The sequence below is a fragment of the Micropterus dolomieu genome, linkage group LG22, assembly GCF_021292245.1.
Source record: "Micropterus dolomieu isolate WLL.071019.BEF.003 ecotype Adirondacks linkage group LG22, ASM2129224v1, whole genome shotgun sequence".
In the NCBI taxonomy this organism is placed as follows: Eukaryota; Metazoa; Chordata; class Actinopteri; order Centrarchiformes; family Centrarchidae; genus Micropterus; species Micropterus dolomieu.
In genome coordinates, this window is record NC_060171.1 from 6,756,564 (window position 1) to 6,780,244 (window position 23,681).

Consider the following 23,681-nt stretch of genomic DNA (forward strand, 5'->3'; position numbering starts at 1 on the left):
TTTTTCTCTTGTGTGTGTTACCTTTTTTCCCCCGTTTTCCTCTGTGAGTGCTGTAAAGCTATATTTAGAAAAACAGCTGAGTTGACTCTCTCTGTTAACCAAATGAATGCAGCCTACAACAATCAGACACCATAAACAAGAGTAAATGTCAGAATACCGAATATAGAGGAAATAAAATACAGTAATAACAATGAAAGAGTTTAAAAACAATATTAAATCATGACAGTAACTAAGTTGTGAATTAACGTATCCATGAAGTAAACGTTCAAGTAAAAGTGTGCGACACACTGCGACGTCATCGAACGGCGCCCTTGTTGTGTCAACACAAACGGAACCCAACGGTGAAGCTAGTGATGAAGTTTGGACGCCAACTCCTGACTCTGATGTTGAGTGTTTGGTATGAAAATAAGCTTCTTGGTCCCATATCACGATAGAGGGTCATGTTTATCTGTCTTATCGTTAGAGACGGTTTGGCATGTTGAATGTTTAGTTAAGTGCAAAGTAATGCTGCTCCGCATTAGCGAGCTGCCGTTGAGAAGTGCCGTTAGCACGTAAGTTAGTGTTTGGGTTGAGGTTCATTGGTGGATTAACTGTAACTAAAATGATGGTGTTGAAAACGAGCCGCTGAAGTGTTTCAAAACACCATTATTGCTGTCATTCACCACAGTGAGGGTAAAATGTAAAATGTAAACGACCGCGCGGTTAGCTTATTACATAATGCTAATTTAGCTAATACAGTTGAGACGCAGTTCCTGCGAGTACGTTATGCATTTGGTTGCTTATCTGAGTTTCCATCGATGATTCGCCACTTAATCATGGGTGTTTTTTCATTCTACTGCGATTTGAAACTTCGTCGCTGTAGAAACTGTGTATAGGCTCAGTTGGAAGCTGCTATAGGAAGTATTATTGTGTTCAGATGATGTGACATGGTGTGTTTCTAACAGCTGGTCTTTCACTTGAGATTAACTGAATCAAACTGTATGTCCATATATATGTGTGTACTTTTGGTTTTGGCATGGCCCCTGAGCACCCAGTGGTTTTTCCAGTTTAATGTGGCCTGCAGAAAGACCTGATCTGAACTCCACCTGCCGCCTTTGGGATATCCAAGAACTTACTGCAAGCCAGGCCACCAGTGATCAACATCAGTGACCAACTTCACTAATGTTTTTGTGACTGAATGGGAGCAAATCCCTGCAGCCACCCAGGTTTAAAAATCTCAAGAAAAGGCCTTACAGGCTATTATAGTTGCATGTTAATACCCACGGCCATGGGACATGTTTAACAATCAGTGGTCATGTGGTGTATTTTAAAGTTACTAAGCAACATAATTGGTCTGTGTAATGTAATGTAAATTCAATTTATTCATTTCCATCTTGAAATGGTACATTATTGGTTTTGGTTTATAACATTTGTTTACCAGTTTACCACCTTCTGTCAGGGTTTTAAAAGTCAATTAAAGCAAATGTGATACATATGAAATTTGGTCCACACTTGAATGAGAGTGACACAGCAACTGTGTTTAGACTAAACCACAGCTTCTGACGAGAGAGCAGTCAGGTTTAAGATACTATGATCTAGATTGTTCCTAGCCTTTCAATCAGCCCACATTTCAGATATTTCAGTGATTCAAATATAATCATGATTGAGTAAAGGCTAGATTGTCACAGAGAAAGAAACAAACTATTACATATAATCCAAAAAAATGACTTTTAACTGTTTATTTCACACCACGCTTTGCAGAACTGCATGAGGTGCAACCTTCTGCCAGTCCTTGTTTGTAATTCTGCTGCTGCCAGGATGGGCCAGCAGCTCTCAGGTCAGGCGGTGATGACCCGTCTGCCTGAGAAGCTGGTGAAACACGCTGGACTGGTACGTGACAGCGGCTATCTAACCTATGAGGAGTTTCTGGCAAGAGTGGCTGAACTTAACGAAGTGTAAGTGACACTCTGTTCATACATAATATAGCTCTTACGGATGGGCGATATGGCCCTACAGTAATAGAGATATTAGGGTATTTCTGTGATAATGATATTCTTGATTCTTCAAGAAAGAATTTAGTGCCAATTCATAACAGAAGTTTTCTCGTTATCTCATTGTACTTTTCACAGAGCAGGTCTAGACCATACTCTTTGTAATAATTCTAACAGACACCCAACAATTACCCCCATTAGCAAGCTCTTGGCGACACAAGCAAGGAAAACTCATTTTTTAGGAGGTAGAAACCTTGAGCAGAACCATAACTCATGGTGGGCAGCCATCTGCCGAGAGAGAGAAAAGCAGTGTGTGTTTGTAGGTGTAGCTGTGTTCATATTCTGTAACCGCAGTAAAAAAACGGATGCAGAAGGGTTTAGTGAGTTTAACTTACCCTCTCTTCTGCTGGATCTCTCTCAGAACGGCCAAGCTAGCTACTGGACAGCAGAAGCACCTGCTGTTTGAGGTGCAGCCAGGATCTGATGCCACAGCCTTGTGGAAGGTGGCTGTCAGGATCCTCTGTACCAAGGTGAGACCAAAGAACCTTTTGCACACACATCACATGCCAACAAGAGCATCTGCTCACACCTTTAATTTTGTGTTAAAGTGATTATATCACGGAGAGAGTGTGGCCGGGGATATTATTGGGTATATATGTGATAATTAAACCTCATTCAGATGACAGCTCATATCTAGAAGCAGGTCACCTGCTGCCATCAGGTATGAAATGTTAGCTGCATCCCCATAAGGACACCTACAGCAGTTTATTTATGGTCTCCATCTCTGATGAACTCATTTGTGAGTGTTAACATATTTTAATATAGGTGTACACTTAATTAAATGTTGTGTGTGTGTAGCACGAAGGAACTAAAAATTTCATTTTGTTATGCATCCTTGTGCTGTATAATGACAAATAAACTACCTTGTACCTTAACTATTTTACTGGTGCCTGTTCTTAATTTATCTGTCCCTCTTATATCTGTGTAACTATTCTGTCTTTCTCTTCACCACTTATTCATTCACAACAGCAGCCCCATCATTAACAGGGACCAACGTTTTATCAGCATGTAGAGACAGGCTCTGACCTGTCTGATAGGATGGGCTATCTCTTGTCTATTTTCTATTATCTGAAAGGTTCCAGCTCATGCCAAAAAGTATCTTAAGGTATCTTGTATCAAAAGATAAGCATACCTACCTAATAAGTTCTCTCTGTGCGTGGGAGTTGTGAGTCAGTATTTGTCTTCATAAAGGACAAGGGTGATATGAAATTATTGCAGGCAGTAATACTAATAGTTGAGTCATTCTGCAATTTAATTTGAATGGGAACACACTACTGCGTTTGTGCATCACTTGATAATTCACATGCCAGGTATAACCAAACTGAAACTGCATGAAGCAGAACTAAAGCTGGTAGATGAACTGAACCAAGAGCTTTGATCTGCTCCTAATTAATACTACACATTTTTCTAAACATGAATCACTTTCCCAGGATGATGAAATGCTATTTCAGATGCTTTGTGAGACAGTGGTCCCACAAGAATCTTTAGACATAGAAATTAAATTTAAAGATTCAGCAGCTTGAATTAAAAAAACAAGCCCACATTGGTTAAACCAAAATATTTCAGGATAGTGTAGGATTGTGACTGCATGCATGTACATACATACAGTATACTATACCAGTGTGTTGTATGATTCATGTGATCGCCTTTGCCTCCTCGCAGATCAACAAGGAGAATGGTATGGTGGAAGCATCACGCATCATGAACCTGTATCAGTTCATCCAGCTGTACCATGACGTCACCAGCCAGGCGGCTGAGGTTCTGTCTGCAGAGGGCGCCACCGAGGGCCCGTCTGCCCAGCTCCCCTCCACAGACTCCTGTCAGGCCAGCATGTGGATGGGCAGGTAGGTGCACATGAAGCGCCCCCTCAAACAGTCAAAGACCATGTGACTAATACAGTATTTACCTCAGAGCTTCCTTTGGAAAGTTTCACTTACATCCAATGTTCTGAGCAAAAGACCCTTTGTGTGCATCTTTGAGGCCTTATGTGTTGAATGCATTTTGTATTACATTACTTTTTTTACTCTCCTGGTGTTCACAGTACTACTGTAGGTGTCCTAAAAGTAAAAATGTCTTGACCGGTCTGTTTAGCCATGACATAATAATTCCAGATTGAGCTGGACTAATGATAAATGACCATGTGTAATGTAAGGTAATGGGTCACAGTGAAAAACTGTGATAATAAAAACTAAACGATAATTATCAAAGCTTTGTTGCCTTTTCTTCTCGATTATTTTAGCTTTTTTGTTTTGTTTCACAGAAGAAGCTGTTATAAACCGACTGTACACTACCTGCTTAGCACCAAACGAGAGACGTTAGACGGACGAAGTTAGCATCTAGCTTAGGGTTGGGTCAATAGACGACAGACATCACAGTGTTGAGCTGTCATCGTGATTATAACCCCTGCCACCTGCTTTTCACCTGCCTCGGACTTCTCTTCAACCCACACTCTTACTGTGTTTGCAGTAAAAGACCAGAGCAGGGATGTGATTTTTGCGGATTAATCCACACCTGCGTAGTGTGTATCACAGTCGCTCATCACTGGTAACTTGTTGGCCAGTAATACTGCAATATTACTTTTCCCAGTAATGAGTAATGTAACGCATTACTATTTCCAAAACAGTAATAATATTACAGTTACTAATCAAAGTAACGCTGCTACTGAACGCACCATCCCTGACGTGAATGCGTGACCACGCTGCAGCTCAGGGACACCGGACCATATGTTGTTCAAGTCAGCTGTTAGCCAAAATGCTAAAAGAAGACAGGAGAACAGGGAGAGAGAGGTATTTTCGACAGCTGTAAGTAACGTTATTGCCATTACTGTGTTGCAGTCTAAGATGCAAAGAACATTGGGTAAATATAAATTGGGTATGTTTTGATTATTGCTTGTTATAGGCTATGTCTAATGTTTACTTTGACTTTGTTGACACTTTTCTGTATGAATAGTTGCTTTTTAAGTCGTCCTTATGTTAAAATTTTTGGCAAGTTATAAATTAATTTATTGGGAATTGTTGTTGTTGTTGACAGGATTTATATAGCCTAAGGCAGTTTCAAACGTCTTTGATCCGCGGGGTTTTTTCTGCGCTCCTCATCAACAGACAGGCAAACAAGCGCTCTGCGAGGTAACCATGGCAACGGCTTCTGTGTAACTGGCGCGATCCCGTGAAACTGTTGCGGTCGTTCTCGTCTCACGTACACGCCCGCCCGCTGCCAGAGTCAAAATGCCAAACTTTCTCCTACAGTTTATCAGTAGACAGAGACTGATCTGCTGTTTGATCAGAGTTTCCAGTTAGGCCACCAGGTCTTACACAGGCAACGACCTTTGCTGCTGTCTCTTATTCATTAAAAATAATCTATTACCTTCTACTGAACTAATTTGAAAGTTAGTAGTTATATTATTTAGTTATAAACTCAATTGTTTCATGTTGCACATTTAGCTGTTGAAGTTTGGTAAAAAATTAATACAAAATAACACTTGTCTTTGATTCCCACTGCAACACATCCACCAAATAAGTTATTGTCATGAGTCCTGCTTTACCATCCATGTTATAATAGAGCCGCCTGCAGTTTTATCGGGGTGTGGGGGGGTCTCAGTATATTTTCCTGCTTTTTTGCCCAATCAGATGCCTGCCAGAGGTAAGAGACCAGAGGTGTGCCAGCTTTTTCCAGATTTTTCCACCCACGATCCCTTTTCACGGCAGCAGGTGTGCCGTTTACCAGCTTGTTAATGACATAGCCAATAAAACAACCAAAACCAACATCTGCACTCTGTGTGTTCACTGTTGATTTACCTGGTCCGTGCTTGTAAAATTTCCACCGTGTCCAAGACTTGTAACGTAATACAAAGTTATTTACCTAGTGAAGTCTTTGCGTGAAACACTGCCTTTATAAGGTGACGACTGGCCTGATATTGTGAGCGATTAGTTGTTCAGTGTCTTGCCTAAGGACACGTTGACATGTGGACAGAAGGAGCAGGGGATCGAACCGCCAACCCTGTGATTAATGGCCACCGCATTTCCATCAGGAGTTGTTGTCCTACTCACCACAGGTGTCTGTATTAGAAAAGGGGTTCTTAAATGTCCCACAGGCTGCTGAAACGATGGATTTTATAACTCATTTGCAGTTTATCCCCTGGATGAATTCTTATCCACAGGAGGAACTGGGGGAGGCTGAGGGAATCATTTTCATGCATTTTTTTTACAACACTGAAGGATATTTTTCTCAGGCAAATCCTTTTATTGCAATCCATCAAGATTCATCCAGCTCCAGTCATTGCATTCCAGAATAAGATGATTAGTTATCTCTGTTCTGTTTGTGTGCCCGTGCAGAGTGAAGCAGCTGACTGATGAGGAGGAGTGTTGTATCTGCATGGACGGAAAGGCCGACCTTATTCTGCCCTGCGCACACAGCTTTTGTCAGAAGTGCATTGATAAATGGTAAGATAATGGATCAAGCTTGATTTCAGTCATTCTTCTTTTGCTTTGTAAATCATTTGACGTTATCACAGATATCATGTCAGCCATGATTTGTACAAACACTAACCATTATTACACGCTGTCTTCTGTTTCCGCAGGAGTGGGCAGAGCCGAAACTGTCCGATATGTCGTCTACAAGTAACTGCTGCCAATGAATCATGGGTAATGTCTGATTTTCCCACAGAGGACGACATAGCTGGCTACATCCTTAACTTGGCTGATGAGGCGGGCCACCCACACAGGCCTTAACACACAGCACACTGAGCAAACTACTGTACATGACAAGGGAAAACGACCCATACCAAGTAGACTTTACATGTTGCATCACTAAATGTCACCTTCACTGAGGAGGAGATTTTCTTTCCTTAAATATCTAACAATGCAGAAGAAACCAGCAGGGTTTCCTACTCCTTATGTTCTTAGTGACTGCTTCAGAAAATCAAACCTTGTCTCTTTTAAGTCCTATAAAAGTATCGTAGATGTGTTGCTTTATGGGAACTGTGTGTGATACATTGTCTGAAGTGAAAATTCAGTATTTGTAATATGTTTATAATAAATTATAATTTATTCATTTAACACACAGAATAACCAAAAGCACAAGTCTTACAGTAAATGTTGGGTTAATTTAACCAACGTGGAAGAAAAAGACCTGCCTTTCATGTTAATATCAATGGGACAGAGGCTGAGACAAAGTAGGCGAACTTGTATTCAGAGAGGGTTGATAAATGTGACTCAAATATTCATTGTCGTAAAATTTGAATGAATAGTTTGACGTTTTGGGAAAATACACTTATTTGCTTCTTGGGGAGAGTTGGATGAGGAGATCGATACCACTCTCAAGTCTGTCTGTGATCTACAAACCTACAGCCAACAAATTCAAGACACCCAGTTTTTGGTCAAACTGTAAAACCAAATTTATTTTGCACCCGTATAGTGGTTCTGTGATCTGTACAATATAACCCTGCATGTTTATATCCCACATGACATGCCTTATGAGCCCTGTTATGTGAACCTGTATAAACTGATGTTCTGGTCCAGTTCAGAACCTGACAGTGACTGACAGTCTTTTGGGTGTACAGGACTAAATAGTTTTATATGATTTTAATGACTTGGCTTGCTGTGGTGTCTCATTCACTATTGGAAATCACCACTATTTGTCATCCTCTATATATTTTTTTTAATTTACAGTCATTTTGTCAAGGTTATTTTAAAATGATTGCTGTAAAAGTACTGTAGTTTACATTTCCAAAACGACCAGTCTTGTCTTTGCTTTGCTCTGCTTTGTCATGCCTGGGATGAAAGATAACTGATTTATTGAGGTAGACAGCTGGAAATGAACAAAGAATTTAAGTAGAATTTAAAACTACAAAATAGTTTTATTTCCAGATCACATAAATCACAGGCAGCACTTTTATTTTAAGAGCATGTAGGACTAAATTCATGCTGTAGTATTTCATAAAATGTGAAAATGTAATGACCCTAATTTTCATTAGTGATACATTTCTATTTTACTGAAATCTAATGCATTTAAAGTTGTAATGATATGGAATGCTAATTTAGCATTTTGTTGTGTGACATTTTCCAAGTTAATCCGTTTTGTATCACATTTCGATCATTTCACAGATTTTTGCAAATATGAGAAAATAACTTCAGGACTTACATGATATAAACCTTTTCATTACCTGGATATTTCATTTTTGTTCATTTAATAGACTATAAACATGTGAATTTTAATTTGACCAAAAGTATATTTTGGTTGTCGATGGTGACAAATCGCACTTTTAATCCTTACTGTAGTTTTCTCTGTGTTTGTGCATTACAACAACAGATGATTTCCATCTCTGTGGTGGAAAATATAATCTGACGCTGTAATTCTTTTACAGCAGTTGAGGCCAGGCAGCAGTAAGAGACTTTCTTCGCTAAATTTAACAGGAGCTTATTCAGAGACAGTCTGATCTAGGGGTCGCATTACTGCATGGTCCATTCAAAATGTATAAAACAAAACATTTAATATATTAGAACAAGTTAACTTTGGTTCCAAGGCCATGCTTCATAATAGATTACTATAAAACTTCTGATATCTACATACACATTGTATGTAAATTTGCTGAATTGAAGGAGTTGTAGGCCTGTTGAAATGAATTGATCCTTACTGTATTATCCTTAATAAAGAGATACTCACTTTTTGCACTTTATGACTTTGCGTTATGTTGGATGTTCAAAAGGTTGAAATTACTTAAATATCTTATCTATTGAAACATTTAAAAACAAGTTGTATTACTGCCATTTATCCATCTAATTTAAACATGCTAAGACAATATTAAGCAATAAAAACTTAAATGCTATCATACATCAATGATGTAACATTAAAGCTATGTACAATACATTTTTTAAAATTTTTATGTCCTAATTTCATTCATTATTTTTAATGATTTCTCATCCTGCATGTTAGGGAGCTACTTGGGGGGCATCAGTAGATTACTGTTTAGATGATAAACCTATGTTTTTTTTCAATCCATTCATGCTGACTTGGTCATTTTGATATGTAAAAATGATGATTAAACAATTATAGTTAAGTGGTCACATATAGCACACAGACTGCATTAAACATGGACATACTGTCCCTAAGGTAATTTGGAGTCACTTGGTCACATATGTAAGCTACAGAAAAGAATGCCATTATAACAATATTAATATAAAATAGAAGAAACACTAGAATCCATTATGAAGAGGTATGTCTTATTTGTCCAGTTTAGTAGTAATTTTTCGTATTAATTTGGTCAATTGAGTATAATTTTCTATAATAATTTTCACTAAATATTCAATACAAGTCAGCATGAAGGGTTATTTGGGGGCAGGGATCTGTGTTTTTTTTGTGTGTGTGTGTCAATTAAAGAGTAATTTATTGATGGTCCCTAAATCAACCCCAACGGTTAAGCTCTGGGGAAACTAGGTGAGCTAACCGTTCTCCAACTGCCAACGCAGGTGGAAGAGATGATAAGACGCCGCCGCCGGAGTAACACCAAAATCTGTGACCTATCAGATTCTGTGACTACACCCAAACGACGATGTTTTCCTAACCATAACCAAGTACTTTTGGTGCCTAAACCCTCTGCCTAAACCCAACCAAGTACTTTTGGTGCCTAAACCCAACCAAACTGCAGCTGTTTCACATCGTCAACAAAGCCTCTGGCGCGTAACTTGCCATTTGGGTCACAGAATTTGATAGGTCACACATTTTGGTGTCACACCGGATCCGGAGTGAATGTCTGTCGAATATCCACCTAACCTCAACCTAAGAGTAATTTACTGTCTAGGCTCATTACATTACTCCAACCCAACATGGTCGATGGACCTCTTGATGGGGCAATGAGAAGTTCATATTCCCACCGGTAAGTTCGTATTTGTTCGTGGCCGTGTTAAGGGCTAAGCTAACGGCCATCACGGGGATCAGGGCTAAGCTAACTAAGTTACTAACAAACCGCTGTGGGGGATTGACATTATCTTTGCGGGATTGGGAAATCCACGCTCATTAATTTAGCTAATTGATTAGTATTTAGCTAATGTTAGCAAATGTTGACGTTTTTGCCCGCTGAAGTGTAAAAAAATGTAAGTACTGGTTGACGACGTTTGATAGACTATCAACGTTAAGTTTCCTCATTTTGCTCGTGGTTTATTAAAATAAACTATAAACCGACCAGACCAGATAACATTGGAGGCACGTGGACAGAAGACCATCCTCCAAATGTCTGTCTTAAATTTAAAAAAAAAAAAATAAATTCAATATCTTTTAACACTAAAATTAGCTAACGTTGGCCAACTTCCAGTCAACAAATGTGTCAATACTTTACATGGACATTAGGGAGAAATGTTTTGTTGTAGTTAAGTTACAGTTGAACAACCTCCCCCTCAATGTGAAAATTTCCCTCAACATGTCAGTTAGCATTGCAAGTTAGCTTTTTAGTTTTAATTGAAAAGCAGTTAAGATGCATTTAAATATTAAAAATATGTAATCGTTCATTGCTTTATGACTTTGAAAGTAAGCACTTGTAAGTCAGTGTTTGATCATAAAAATTTTATGAAATTTGTGTATGGAATTGAAACTTTTCCTCTTGGATGTTGTTAGCAGACAAGGGATTACTGTTAAAGGATGTGTTACTGTTGGTTCAACTCAGACAAAATCTATATGATGGGTAACGTCATGGACATACTGTAGGCAGCACAAATTGAGTTGAAAAAAGATGCAACAACATTATGGCCTTTATTTACATAAAACTGAGAAATAACAAATTAAATCAGTTGTTCTTTTCACAGTTGTGATACTGATTGCACCACAAATCTAGTTTTAATGCTTGCTAACACTTGCACCTGTCGTAAATATTTGCCTGGCGTCTCATTCACTTCTGTTGCAATGGTACAGTGCAAAAAGGCAAATCTGTAACCTTTTTAGTAATTTTATTTATTTTACTCTTCACCTATCTATAGTCCAGATAAAGGCCTTTGTGACATGCATATATGTAAGTGACAGGAGGAAAAAATAATCACCAGACATTCCAACCTTGCAATTATAAAAAAAACCTCAGAGAAAATCATTTTATATTCTGCTTCTGCACGTGTAAGTCAGGCTTTGTGGCGCCTTTTCATACATCTAAATACACAAGCACAAGTCACACCCTTCAAAATAAAATAAATCTCAATAAAACTAAGCACACAGTGATTGACAAAGTTCATGACATTAAAAATGGTCTAAAAATTAAGTTTTTATCATGCTATATGAAGTACACCACCCCATATTTCTGCACCAATGTCAACAATGTAAGAACCCCTTTATTTCAAATCTTGGTCAGGATGTTTTGTAAGAATGTTTTTTTTTTTTTAAAAAAACGCATGTGCTGCCTACCCTATGCCTGTTCATCCCTGAGGACATATTCAGGCACAATTTGTGCCATGGTCAATTACTCATTTGAGCTAGCTCCAGCACCTGTCTTCACTGCATCCACTGAGCTCAGAAAACTGAGCTCATTGCACAGTGTCTCATGGCGGTAGGCCATGCGGATTTGGGCCACATTTGTTCGCCGAATGTCGTTGCCCTCCGGTCCATGCTGTAGGTAGTTGGGACCAATGAAGTGTTTCTTCTCCTGTGAGTGAAAAGGTGAAAGGAAAAGATGTATTGGAAAGATATGAAAACCTTTTCAGTATGTGGCAGGCTCTTTTTTTTCCCCCAAAGCAGGTAGTGGTTCTGTGGCCTCAACATTTTGAACTGTTCCATAAACTGTTAAATTTATTATAGTGATATAGCAAGGGATAGAGAAGAATTTATGTACGTTTGCATAACCGAGGCTTGGACTGTACAAAAGAGGAAGTGCTTCTCATTATAATGCAGGTGGGGCTAATACTGTAAATGTACACAGTGTAGTTTGACCAGTAATTAGCTCATTCAGGGAAAGGTTTTATACAGCTCGTCTACCAGAGAGAACTTAGATGTTTGTTTTTCAACTGTAAAATGTCTTTTTCAGTACATATATACATTGTCAAAATTCTTAAGAATATATATTAGTGTATGTTATATGCTCATGCAAAAAAAGGTTAAGTTCTCAAATATTAAAGGTTTTGGCTGGGGGCCACAAAAAAGTTGGACTTTACCTCATGTGAGAGTCCGCTCTGCAGTACACTGTTTCTGGCTATCTCACACAGATCACAGGTGCTCAACTTCCACAGCTGGGCTGCGATGGCGTACTCCTCCATCAAGGGCTCCTGAAAAGGTTAAAAGGAACATTTGTGACAAATTTTGATTTTAGGATCTGGGTTAAAATGTGTTTCCCATTAAAGGGGATATGTAGATGGATATTTTGTATGAGAGTCATTTGTTTATGTATGCCCTTGTATTAAAGCTGAAATGAGTATTCGATCAACATACAAGCAATAGTCAAATATTTTGATAATTGATTATTTATCAAGCACAAATAGGGAAAAAAATGCTACAATTTCTCATGTTCCAGCTGCTCAAAATATATGATTTTATGCTTCTCTTTGTCATATATCACGGTGAACTGAATATCTTTGGGTTTTGATCTTTTGGTCGGACAAAACCTCACATTTGAAGACATCACCTTTGGCTCGGGGAAATTGTGATTGGCATTTTTTCACAATTTCATAGACCAATTGAAACAAAAATTGTCAGATTAATTGATGGACGCTAATAGTTAGTCGCAGCCCTACCTACTATGTATTAATTAGTGTTTCATTCTACCATAAGTGAAGTCTTGTTACTCCTGCACCACATACTGTGCATGAGATTCACACTGATTACTTAATTAGTTGCTCAGATGTGTCTTATCTTGTCACTTCAGCTGATGATGCACAGGGCAACTTTTTGAGCAATGTTGCTGGGCAGTCTTGCTAGTGGCAAGTCCAACTATGTTTTGAACGGATAGTGGCGGTGCACGGCAGGTGGCGGAGTGGTGGGGGAAGGGGATTACGGTAGTAATCTTTAATTACCATTTACGGCAACGTTGCCCAGCACGCTTGCTCTAAAAGTTGCTGTGTATGATCAGCTTAAGACAAATTCCTAATTCTGCTGTAGTTGGTAATTATTGATTAAAGTGATAATCAAGGTGAGCAAAATAAGTTACTGGTTAGTGATTCTGATGGTGAGAATATTATGATCCATTCTCATTCCTGTGGTTCTGACCTTGGTGTAGTGAAACTGCATGGGGTCGTCAGTGGACAGTGACACACACAGGCCCTTCTGTAGAAACTCTCGTAGAGGGTTCTTTGAGTACTCCAGGAACAGGCTGTTGTTGCTCAGTGGGGACATGGCGATCGGGACCTGGGCCAGGTAGTACAGGTACTGCAACACTGGACTCTGAGGAGGAAGAGGTGTAGATATCAAAGTAATGTGAGTAATGCTATATATTAATTTGAGGGGCTTTTTCATACATATACATTTCTCAGGGTACTGCTAAGTGATTAATAGCATAATGATTCAACTTACAGTAGATCCACTTCATAAATGCTTTCAAAATTGCTGGGCACTGCACTTTTATTTAGATTTATGTTATTTGTAACATGGAACTAAATAGTGTTTACTCCCCACGAGGAGCTGGGCGCTGAGCGTTTTTTCCGGTCGCCAAGAGTGGAAAAATGTTCAACTTTGGGGAAAAACGCTGTGCTTGAAGAGTAGAGTGGCAGGACAACGAGTACATCCTCTCTACCTGCTTCAACCTTCTCTTCATACAGAGCAAGGGCCAGAGCAAGTACTCTGCTCTGTGTTTTTTACATCCAGTAAAGTTAGGTAGAACTATTTGCTATGTAAAGCCAGCTGCTCTTCTGAAAACGCCCAGCATGAAGCGCTAGCAGGTGTTTGTTTGTTTTTTCCAACTGCTTTGATTGCTATGATACATAAAATCCGAGGAAGTGATGCTGCAAATACTTCTACCTAACTTTACTGGATGTAAAAAACACAGCAGAGTACTTGCTCTGGGCCTTGCTCTGTATGAAGAGAAGGCTGAAGCAGGTAGAGAGAGAGGACGGAGTTGCCATATGTGGGTTCGGCGAGAACCACCGTTTAGTCCAAGAGCTGAGGTTGGATGAAGCCCAGTTCCAGGATGGTAGCCGTTGCTACAGTGTGGTATTTGTCCCGCCCCTCCTCTACTGTGATTGGACGGCTGGGCAAAAAGTGACAGTGACGAGCGCAGCGGTTTTCCCAAAGTTGAACATTTTTCAACTCTCAGCGACCGAAAAAAAAATGCTCAACGCGGAAAAGAAGCTCAGCACCTTGTCACACTGCTGCCGTTTTTACCAGCTTGTAAAAACGCAGCGCTCCCAAAAAAAAAAGACGCTGGCGTCAGAAAAAACGCTTTGCTGGACACTTAGCTGACTGCCTCTCTGATTTGGTCTTATCAGTCATGCAAAGCAAAAACACGATGCTACTGACAGAATTTTAGTTTCAGTATTTTTATAAAAATATTTTGTACTGTGTAAACATTTATAGCCTACACTTGTACTGTTCATGTTGCTGTATTTACAGTACTTTGCGATGACTCCCTGTCTGTTTTCCGCCGTCACAGTCTTGTTGTACTCCTGATTTACTTTCAGTTCCACTTCGATGTCGCTCAACGCAAAAAATATACCTGGTGTGGTTATTCGTCTGCATTACTTTCGTCTTTCGCAAAATCTTCTGCAACTGCGGCGTAGACCATCTGGTTCATGTTTACACCGACAAGGGCATGCCCAGTGTAGGTGAATGTCCACCAGATGTGTGTTTTTAAGTCGTTTTAATGTAGACTGAGATCAACTCTGCTACGCAGCTAAAACGCTGCTGTGGAAGATCGTATTCGTTGTAAAACTGTTTAAAAAACCGTAGTAGTGTAGATGTAACATCACCCTACTCCTATCTCTACTCCTCATGTCAACTCTCCCGTTTTCCCTGCAATTCTTGTATTTTTATAAAATCAAATAAAAACCTGCTGGCCATATTTAAAGTGTTTTCTACTCTCTCCTCTGTTAAAGACAGTGGCAGTAGGCCTATGTAAAAGATATAGACTATGCTTCTTGCACAAGGATTTAGTAAATGAAAACAGCGTAAGTGGGAAGTGCGACAGTAATAAATGTCTGTGCGAAACAGTGCGCTTTATAGTTTTAATAAAGCATTGATGCAAGGAATTTGCGTCGATGCTTTTTAGTAATTGAATTATCGAATCGTTTCAGCCCTACTTTGAAATATAGATTTTGAGCTTGAAAATATATTTTTCTTTTTTGCATCTCCATTGCATCTGAAATGGTAACAAAGTTTACTTACAATGGATTGGTTTCTAATCTATCAAATGAGACCAGAAATATCTATATAGGCGTAATGGTTGTGGAGTTATAACTGATTCATTTGTATGTTATTTTAGGTGTTTTTGTCCCTGGGGAAAGGGCAAGGATTTAAGAAGTTTTAAGTGTCAAACCCTAGTATGAATTCAGGACTGCACCTTCTTGAGGTTGAGTCCATGGGAGATGTTGTCAGCAGTGAGGAAGGCGGAAACCAGGTGGGTGATGGAGCCGGCCTCGCCGCAATGGGGACGAAACTGAAAGGTGTTCAGTCCTCTCTCCCTGTGGAGGAACAAATATTGATACTATGCACTACCAGTAGTAAAATATGACTGAGGTGTGAATTGGATTGCCATTCGATGTCATAAAACCTGAAATCCTTTGCATAATAGTTATCACAACATGCAGGACTTACTTGCGCAAGTTGTTGAGCACCATGATGTTGGCATACATGTAGAACAGGTAGTAGGTGTAGGGAGGGTTCTCATCTATTGTCCATTCCTCTGGCTTTGGGCTTTTGTAAGAGAACAAGTGGTCGCTGTGTTTGGACTCGTCATCCACGCTGTCAAATCCTGTGACCTACAGGACAACACAGACAATGTCAGCAGATTAGTTTTTCTCATCAGTGCAGAAAGAAGTAGTTCAACTTCTTTTACTGTATACTGCTCAGTCAGTTCCCCCAAAAAAGTGTCACCAAATATCACTGAATAATCACGGAGCAAAATTAACAGAAATGGATGCTACTTCACTTTTAAAGTTCTCAGATTCCACATTTCATAGAAGTACTTACATATTTCAAGAATACATGCATTGTTTTGTGCTTTTGCGGATTGACTGTAGCCTCAAAGAGGGGGAGGAAAATGTTCTCCAGCATCTTGGAATAGTGTGGAAGTAGTTTCTTCAACTTGAAAATATCACTGCAAGACAAAAGGAATAAATTCAGCTCATCTTCCGACAAACACCACAAACATTTAAGCAATTGTTTGCTTATTCATAACAGTATATTAAGTAATGTAATTATTCCTAACTTGATTGTAAACCTTTGGTTTAGAAGCAACGTTTTGGTAACACTGCCAAAAAACGATGGCAGAACAACTCAGTGGCTCAGTGTCATGTGCTGTGTGTTTGTGTGTGTAAGATTTCTGACTTTTTATCGTTTGTTTTTATATTTTTGTTAGATGTAAGATGTTAATATCAACACTATTCCAGGTAGTGTGCCTCAGGCTCATGTTTGGCAGTTTACGTCACGTAAATGGACTCTGGTCCGAAAATTTTGGGAAAGCTCCCTTGAGCTTGACATCACCAAGACCAAACGGCTGTGCTGTGTGAAGTACTTTTTTTCAAACCACCTTTTGAACCTTATCAAAAAAACATCTGTTACCCTGTGACAGTCTATAAAAATGTATTCTTAGAATTCGTCTACTCAGGATTTATAATCTGTGACTCAAAGAAGTTCTGAACTGAACACAATAATTTTGTAACATTTGTTATGTGGCTTTTAAAAATATGTCTTCTTTACAAGAGCCCTAGCACATTTAAATGGACCTTTTGTGTTAGTAGAACCGTGTTTATATCTTATTGTATAAAAAAAATGCTTGCTGTGTCATAGTTTCCTCTGCTTTTACTGATCACTTACTAGATCCTGGGAATTTGGATCATCCATCTCATGTTCGGTGAGTGCATCTTATGTTGGATGAACCAGGATGCAAGGTTCTTCCACTCGCTGGCAGAGCGGCCGTAAATCGAAAAACGTGGCTCAGCGTGTTGGTACTTACTCTCCTCCAGATCTTTGGCCACTTCCTGAAACATAAACCAGTTATGATAGATGATTCAAGTCTTTGGTATATTGCTACAAAATACACTTACGATAACCATATTATAAACAAATATATACATGTTTGGAGGAGAAAATAAAAGGCAAAAAGCTAAATAAAGTTAAAAGCCCTACACATCATTGCTGTGTACAGATTTGTTTTTTACTATCTCAAGGTATATGTATGTGTTAGTTAAGTGACACTTGAACTTTCGCTTCAAGTTAGTACAACCACAGATACATTGTTTTCCCTATATGCATTCAGGAGCTACTAAAATTTCAGACAATCATATCAGTGCGCTACCAATTTTCACTTGCACACTGCGAGCATGGTAACACTCTTCGCTTGGCTCGCTTCTCATTCTTATCCTGTTATATGGGCAGCGTAACTCTGAGGTGTGGTACAGACTGGTACGTCCTAATTTATTTTTCAGATGAATCTAAAAAAGTGGTTGTTAGTAAAAGAAGGACGGAGGTGACAGGGGGACCTTAGGTTAGTTAAGCAAATTAGTGATACAAACTAGTCCTTTCAAGCTAAAGAGAGGATGTTTCCTTTTGGATTTTAATGTGCAAATAAAATGCACCTCAGAAGGGAGGTGGTTTCTCATGTTGCCTATTTTTTATTATAATGTTTATACAGATAAATGTCAAGCTGTAAAATGAAGACACAAAAGGTCAAACATGAACAATCGTATCTGTAATAATTCTGAGGTCATATTAAAATCGTTTTAGGGGTTGATGGTCAAAACATGCTGTGCTTGTTGTAAAATGTAAAATCACTGGAGAGCATCATAACCAACCAAAGTACTTTCCCCAAATCTAATGGTTGTAGTTCCTCCCCAGTAGACTGATCTTTGTGTGTTTGTTTATTATCTGCTCTAGCTTTCCCCAACTATTTGTTCAGAGTTGTGGTGAAAATAATGGCCCAATATGATGTGAAATTACATATTTTTCATTGGAAACGCTCACATAAAACTATAGGAAAACTGAAATTTTAAGCTATTGTAATGTTCATTGTATGCTCATGGACACAAGAACAATTCTGCTGAGACATGTTGTGTTCCGGTTTTATATTCAAACATACACACTATGTGCACAAAAAAGGTAATGGGAATAAAAAGCTCCTGGCATCTGTGCTTGGCACGGAGGCCATATCTAGAAAACACATACACAACATTATGTCCTTTTATAGCAATGTCATGATTCAAAATGTCTTATTTATTTTATTTTTTGAAGACTGCTTCACTGATATTTTCATAACTCATTGTCATTCTTATTGCTCTGTGCAGTTCGTAAGCAGAAATCTAAGTTGACCAGATAAATGAAAACACTGTTGTGCAGGGCCTTTAAGTGATATCACCGCTTTAACTCATACTACACCTTGATGAGACGGGCAAAGTATTCTCCATTGATGTAGTTGTCTGTTTTCAAGTAAATCTCTCGCAGTTCGCTGGCTCCCACAGGGTTGTATTTTGAGTTGAACTTGTCAAACCGATGAAATGTTTGTCTTCCCTAGGACAGTGAATTGTGAGAGAGAGTGAATCTAATGTACTGATGAGCACATTCTCATTTCAACAAAGTGACTATATTGATTTTCAGATTACACATTAAGAGGACCTTGCATGGAATGTAGAAAATGATTGCATAACACCATAAGAAATGCATGAACACCCATAATTAATTCTTGAAGTCACATGGTTATGTGATTACCTGATCTATTTACCTCAAGGACAGTCATTTTAGATCAATTATACAAGGTAATTCTGATGAAGGCCTTGACACTCTAGCTAAATAAATGTTACTGGAATTGTGCTTTTTAAAACGTTTGACAGTTATGAATTTGTCCTTACAGCGTGCACGTCCAGAGAGTCTACGGTGAGGTCGTAGGGGTCCATCTTTAGGTTTTTGAAGACTTCCTTGAGTGTGAGCTTCTGACCGCCCTTCTCCATGACCACACGATCTGCCTCTGTCTGGTATGTGGTCTTTATAAATTTCAGCAGATGCTTCTGGTTCATGCAAGCAGCAGCGTGTATATGTGTGTCCACCTGTGTTTGGAAAAATGGTGACAATGTGCATGACTTTATTGGACAAGTTACAGTAGATCCATTAACTTAAGTTTATTTAGACTGAAGGCAGTAAAGTTTAAAAATAATTTAAACAGCCTAAGTGCTCAGGATGAAGTAGCATTGCATACTGAACTAGATGGAAAAATACCAACCAACCTTTCTGACATTGTAGAAGTCTCTGTGTGGAACGGATTTCAGCTCTTTTGTCTCAGCCATTTCATTCATCATTTCATGAAGGTAGAACTTAGAGGACAGGAAGTTCAACCGCCTGTGACAGTAGGTTTTCCTTTGATGCAACACAAAACAAGATCAGCCAGACATTTCACGTGGGAAAATGTAGGATATTTCCATTTTTACAAACTTTACTGTCCCCCAAAAGTTTAGGAAGGGGAAAACTAGCCACACTATTTTGTGAAATACGAAGTAAAAAAGTGTAAAATGTTAATTTGACCTACTGTTAAGGATATTCAAAACGTTTGGGTACTCACGTTGGGCCGTCAGCTATCATTGCGAGGACCTGGCTCAGGTCTATGGCAAAGGTCTCAAGGTCTGGGTAAGGGAGGCTGCGAGGCTGCTGTTGTTTCAGGGCCTCTGCATTGTTGTAAACATGAATTATTCCATCCTTTATCTGCAGCTCATAGTTCAGGTCCTCAGGAATACCCTCCATGGAGTATGGGTCCTCCCCTTCGCGAGGGCAAGGCCAAATGTCTAAAGACGATGGGATTAAATAAAATGACAAATGAGGAATAATCATCTCAGTATCACACTATCTGGAGACACTATTCAAGACATTTACATCATAATAGCTATTTTACCATGATAAAAGGCTTGAAAAGACCATTGAAAATAATCTGAGAGAGCGCGCAGCCCAAAAGGACATGCCCCCCCTGGGGGACACTGGGACACTGACCACGTCATGGTCCACCTGATTCCTGCATACAGGCAAAAACTAAAGCTCAGTAAACTTGTGATGAGGACATCAAAGCAGTGGACCAGTGAAGCTGTAGAGGACCTTCAGGCTTGTTTGGACTACACTGACTGGGATGTTTTCAGGACTGCTACCAAGAGTCTGGATGAGTTCACTGATGCCGTGACAGCCTATATAAGTATCTGCCAGGACAATGAAGAATGAGGATGTCTTGTGCGCCTTGTGTTGTCCCAGCTTAAATCCATCACAGATCCACTGCAGGTCGCCTATAGAGCCAACGGATCTGTAGACGATGCAGTAAACTTGGCCCTTCACTACATCCTCCAGCACCTGGACTCACCAGGAACCTATGCCAGGATCCTGTTTGTGGATTGAAGCTCTGCTTTCAATACCATCATCCTGACCCTGCTACAGGACAAACTCTCAGCTGAGTGTGCCTGACTCCATCTGTAGGTGGATCACAGACTTCCTGTCGGACAGGAAGCAGCACGTGAAAGTGGGAAGACATGCGTCTGACTCTAGGGCCATCAGCACCGGTTCACCTCAAGGCTGCGTTCTTTCTCCTCTGATCTTCTCCCTCTATACTAACAGCTGCACCTCCAGTCACCAGTCCACCAAGCTTCTGAAGTTTGCGGATGACACCACCCTCATTGGGCTCATCTCTCAATCTTTGTCGCGCCTCATCCAGCCTGTAATTGGTCACGAAAAGTGACTGACAAGCACATCAGAAAATTTGAATGTTGAACAACAAAAGGGGCCGATACAGCTAACGTTAAATGGCCAGCGCGCCAAACCTTATCTTCTCCCAGTTTTCTTCTGTATTACTGCTTCAGCTGCTGCCCGATGTCTGTCACAGAGTGACTGGAGTACCGGTATTTCTCTCGTTGCTCTGGTGGCGACTACGTTTTGAATGATTAGTGGAGGAGTGGGAATTGGGGGGTCACGGTAGGTTGCACACGGTTCATAAATCATTTCTCATCGCACGTAGGTCTGTTTTTAGGGGAACATGCAAGAGCCTGATGCGGGCAGGGATAATGAGCAGACAGCAGTGCACACAGAAGAGTGTCTCACACACTTTTACTGTTTTATTAAATCGCACACTTTTTGCATTTATGTAATCGCACTTGACGTCATCTTGATTGCGATTAAATTGTGCAGCCCTGCCAGAGTTGATTTTTTTTTTTTTTCTCTCTACTGTGTGCTCAGAGTGCTCCTTCAAAAATTTTTTATAACTTGCCTAATTTCCATATTTCTATTTTTCTACATTTAGTTATGTGAACTGTATGTTTGTTTACATGTAGCACCTTATCTCCAAAGCAAAGTCCTCCTGTAAAAAAAACTAATACTTTGCAATAAAGCTTATTCTGATTAATGCTAAACAGTTACTGTTCTCCAAGTTGTAAAAATCCCTGTCAGGTTTGTGATATTACGATACGTTTTGCCACCTTAAACTGTAAGTAGCATTTAAGTCTGTCTTATGATGTAAAGAACAAAAGTGATGTGTTTAATAGGGCCCCTAATCTGTGAGACATTCTTAAAATTTTGTCAACATCTTTGCCTCTGAGTGAGGGCAGATTACAGTGGTTGGACCGCATGTTTCTGAGATCACCCGACAGTAAAATACCATGTGTTCTCCTTGAAACTTCTGTTCTGCTGAAATTTGTGTTCCTGTAGGCTTTGGTGGTTGAAATGGCTACTTTGTTGTTTATGCATATTATCCAGACATCTGTTTATTCTAAACGAACTACACTTGTAGCTTCACTTTTTACTGGCTGTGGTTAGAGACGAGGAATAAAGCAGTTCCTCTTTATTCTCCGTTCAGAAGGGAGTGTTTTCATAGCACTTTGTCTATGAATCCCAACTCTAAAATAATGTTCTTTTGTACACTATTTTTTCTAACCCTTTGAGCTTATAAACATACTATATTTAGTTCCTATGTTAGACTTTGCAATCTTTACACTAATCCAAACAAAATGTAATTTCTTTGCCTGGTCTGTTCAATTTTCCACTAATCCTACATATATGGCAGATGATAATCGCAAAAATATAATATGATGAGATTGAGAAGGTGAATTCTGACGTAATCTACAGTACATTTGATGGACAGATTCCCAGTGAAAATTGGTTCTATTCATGTATTAATACTCTTAAGAATTAGTAACATTTTCTTTCTTACCTCTTGTTTGCTGGGTTGCACTCAGGAGAAGCTTCTTATCCCTATCTGTAGTCAGGAGTCGTTCAACTGACCTTGGTTCACACACTTTTAAATTGGCTCTGCTTGTTTCTACTCTCAGTCTTGTTTTGCTGACCTTGGATGTGAGTGGCACACAGAAAGTAGTCTTCATTTTGTCAGCTAATCGTGGCTTACTGCCGGCAGAGCCAAAATTCCTTTTTAACATGGGACCCAAACAGTTTTCACATGTACAGCATGAAAGTACTTAACCCCTAATAGAGTTGCGAAGTGGGAGGGGTGTTTATTCATTAAATGGATATTCTTAATGTTTCTCAACATAGAATCACGGCACTCCCCAATGATGTAACAGTCCCATAGGTTTTTTTATGGCCGACAGTTTGAATTATTTATGAGAAATAATTTTCTGTATGCCATTTTGGCGTGGTGGACGGGTCTAAATAGGGCAATACCCATGAGCCTTGGATGCTGTTGCATGGAGAACAGGCTGATCAGAAGCTCGAATCAGAGTGGTAGCAAATTCTAAACGCATCATCGTTACAGTTGATAAGAAAACACATTTGCTGAAATCAACCCAAAATTTAAAAAATTTAAACTGAATAGTGTTTTCAATTTCCTCAACACCATTATCTTAGCTTCCGCCTGCCCTAGCGGCATGTAACAAGATTTCAAGCTTGGTGATTGGATGTTTCTTGCGGGAACATAACTTGGAGTTGTTAAGTCTACCTTGAGGTTTTTATGTACACAGGTTTGTACCCTCTACAAGCCTGTATAGAGTAAAGAGTAAAGACTTTATGTATTAAAAAAAGCACAAGTATTAACCCATAGAGTTTTTCCAGTGAGGAAAAATTCTCAAAATGCTTACTTGGCAAGACCTCATCCTCCTCCTGCCACTTCTCATTTTCAGCATTGCGAAGAAAGCGGGCAGTGGTCCTGGGGAAGTGATGGTAGATCAGTTTGGAGTATTTCTCTCTGATGAATAGTGCCTTAAGGAGAGTCTGGGCTGCCTGCTCATAATCGTCAACTGTGATCTGGAAAGATCATAGAAAAGTTTTAGCTTTTAGTTTTGCATTTTACTTCTCCAAGAAATCAGCCAGTTTAGGTCACTTGAGCAGTTCCAGCAACAGTCCCTGTGGAGGTATTTGAATCAACAAACAAAAGACAGGATGTGCAGAACCACTGTATCAAAATGCAGAAGTCTCTGCTGCAGACTTGCCATCCTAAGTGGTTTACATGCTACTCTATCCAGCTGACCAAACTTTGAGTTATCTTGGCGCCTACACTGATGACCCCATTAACATTTGCCCTCACGTTGACAACTTTCTGCCTGCTCTTTGGCTAGCACATTTCGGAAGCCATCA

At 39.5% G+C, this 23,681-nt stretch overlaps 3 protein-coding genes across 9 annotated transcripts in view; 2 read left to right on the plus strand and 1 right to left on the minus strand.

Annotated features, from left to right (window-relative positions):
- The window catches only part of LOC123961144 (copine-8-like), a 133,368-nt gene that overhangs the window by 59,728 nt on the left and 49,959 nt on the right, over positions 1–23,681 (plus strand). The gene's annotated exons all lie outside the window — the stretch shown is intronic.
- On the plus strand, positions 285–8,703 carry rnf141 (ring finger protein 141). The gene is made up of 6 exons (XM_046036276.1): positions 285–397; positions 1,741–1,934; positions 2,392–2,500; positions 3,693–3,874; positions 6,362–6,469; positions 6,607–8,703. Exons 2-6 carry the CDS (start codon positions 1,747–1,749, stop codon positions 6,755–6,757), a joined length of 738 nt encoding a protein of 245 aa, XP_045892232.1. The 5' UTR covers positions 285–397; positions 1,741–1,746; the 3' UTR covers positions 6,758–8,703.
- Positions 10,751–23,681, minus strand: part of ampd3b (adenosine monophosphate deaminase 3b) — a 282,246-nt gene continuing 269,315 nt past the window's right edge. For 4 of the 5 annotated variants that reach the window (XM_046036262.1, XM_046036263.1, XM_046036264.1 and 1 more), the window contains 12 exons: positions 23,186–23,351; positions 19,690–19,909; positions 19,358–19,487; positions 18,986–19,180; positions 18,516–18,647; positions 16,959–17,122; positions 16,113–16,239; positions 15,738–15,901; positions 15,484–15,604; positions 13,200–13,373; positions 12,152–12,262; positions 10,751–11,646 (listed from right to left, as the gene is read on the minus strand). In XM_046036262.1, the coding sequence (XP_045892218.1) occupies positions 11,464–11,646; positions 12,152–12,262; positions 13,200–13,373; positions 15,484–15,604; positions 15,738–15,901; positions 16,113–16,239; positions 16,959–17,122; positions 18,516–18,647; positions 18,986–19,180; positions 19,358–19,487; positions 19,690–19,909; positions 23,186–23,351 (1,887 nt within the window). In that variant the 3' untranslated portion in view covers positions 10,751–11,463. Of the gene's footprint in view, positions 11,647–12,151; positions 12,263–13,199; positions 13,374–15,483; positions 15,605–15,737; positions 15,902–16,112; positions 16,240–16,958; positions 17,123–18,515; positions 18,648–18,985; positions 19,181–19,357; positions 19,488–19,689; positions 19,910–22,305; positions 22,490–23,185; positions 23,352–23,681 lie in introns of those variants that run through there. The other variant, XM_046036266.1, reaches the window with a different exon arrangement.

Excerpts from the sequence above, each read along its gene's own strand:
- rnf141 (XM_046036276.1), top strand. The coding sequence starts at position 1,747 with ATGAGGTGCAACCTTCTGCCAGTCCTTGTTTGTAATTCTGCTGCTGCC. Across the intron at positions 2,501-3,692 it reads TCAGGATCCTCTGTACCAAG|ATCAACAAGGAGAATGGTAT; the intron begins GTGAGACCAAAG and ends GCCTCCTCGCAG. Across the intron at positions 6,470-6,606 it reads CAGAAGTGCATTGATAAATG|GAGTGGGCAGAGCCGAAACT; the intron begins GTAAGATAATGG and ends CTGTTTCCGCAG.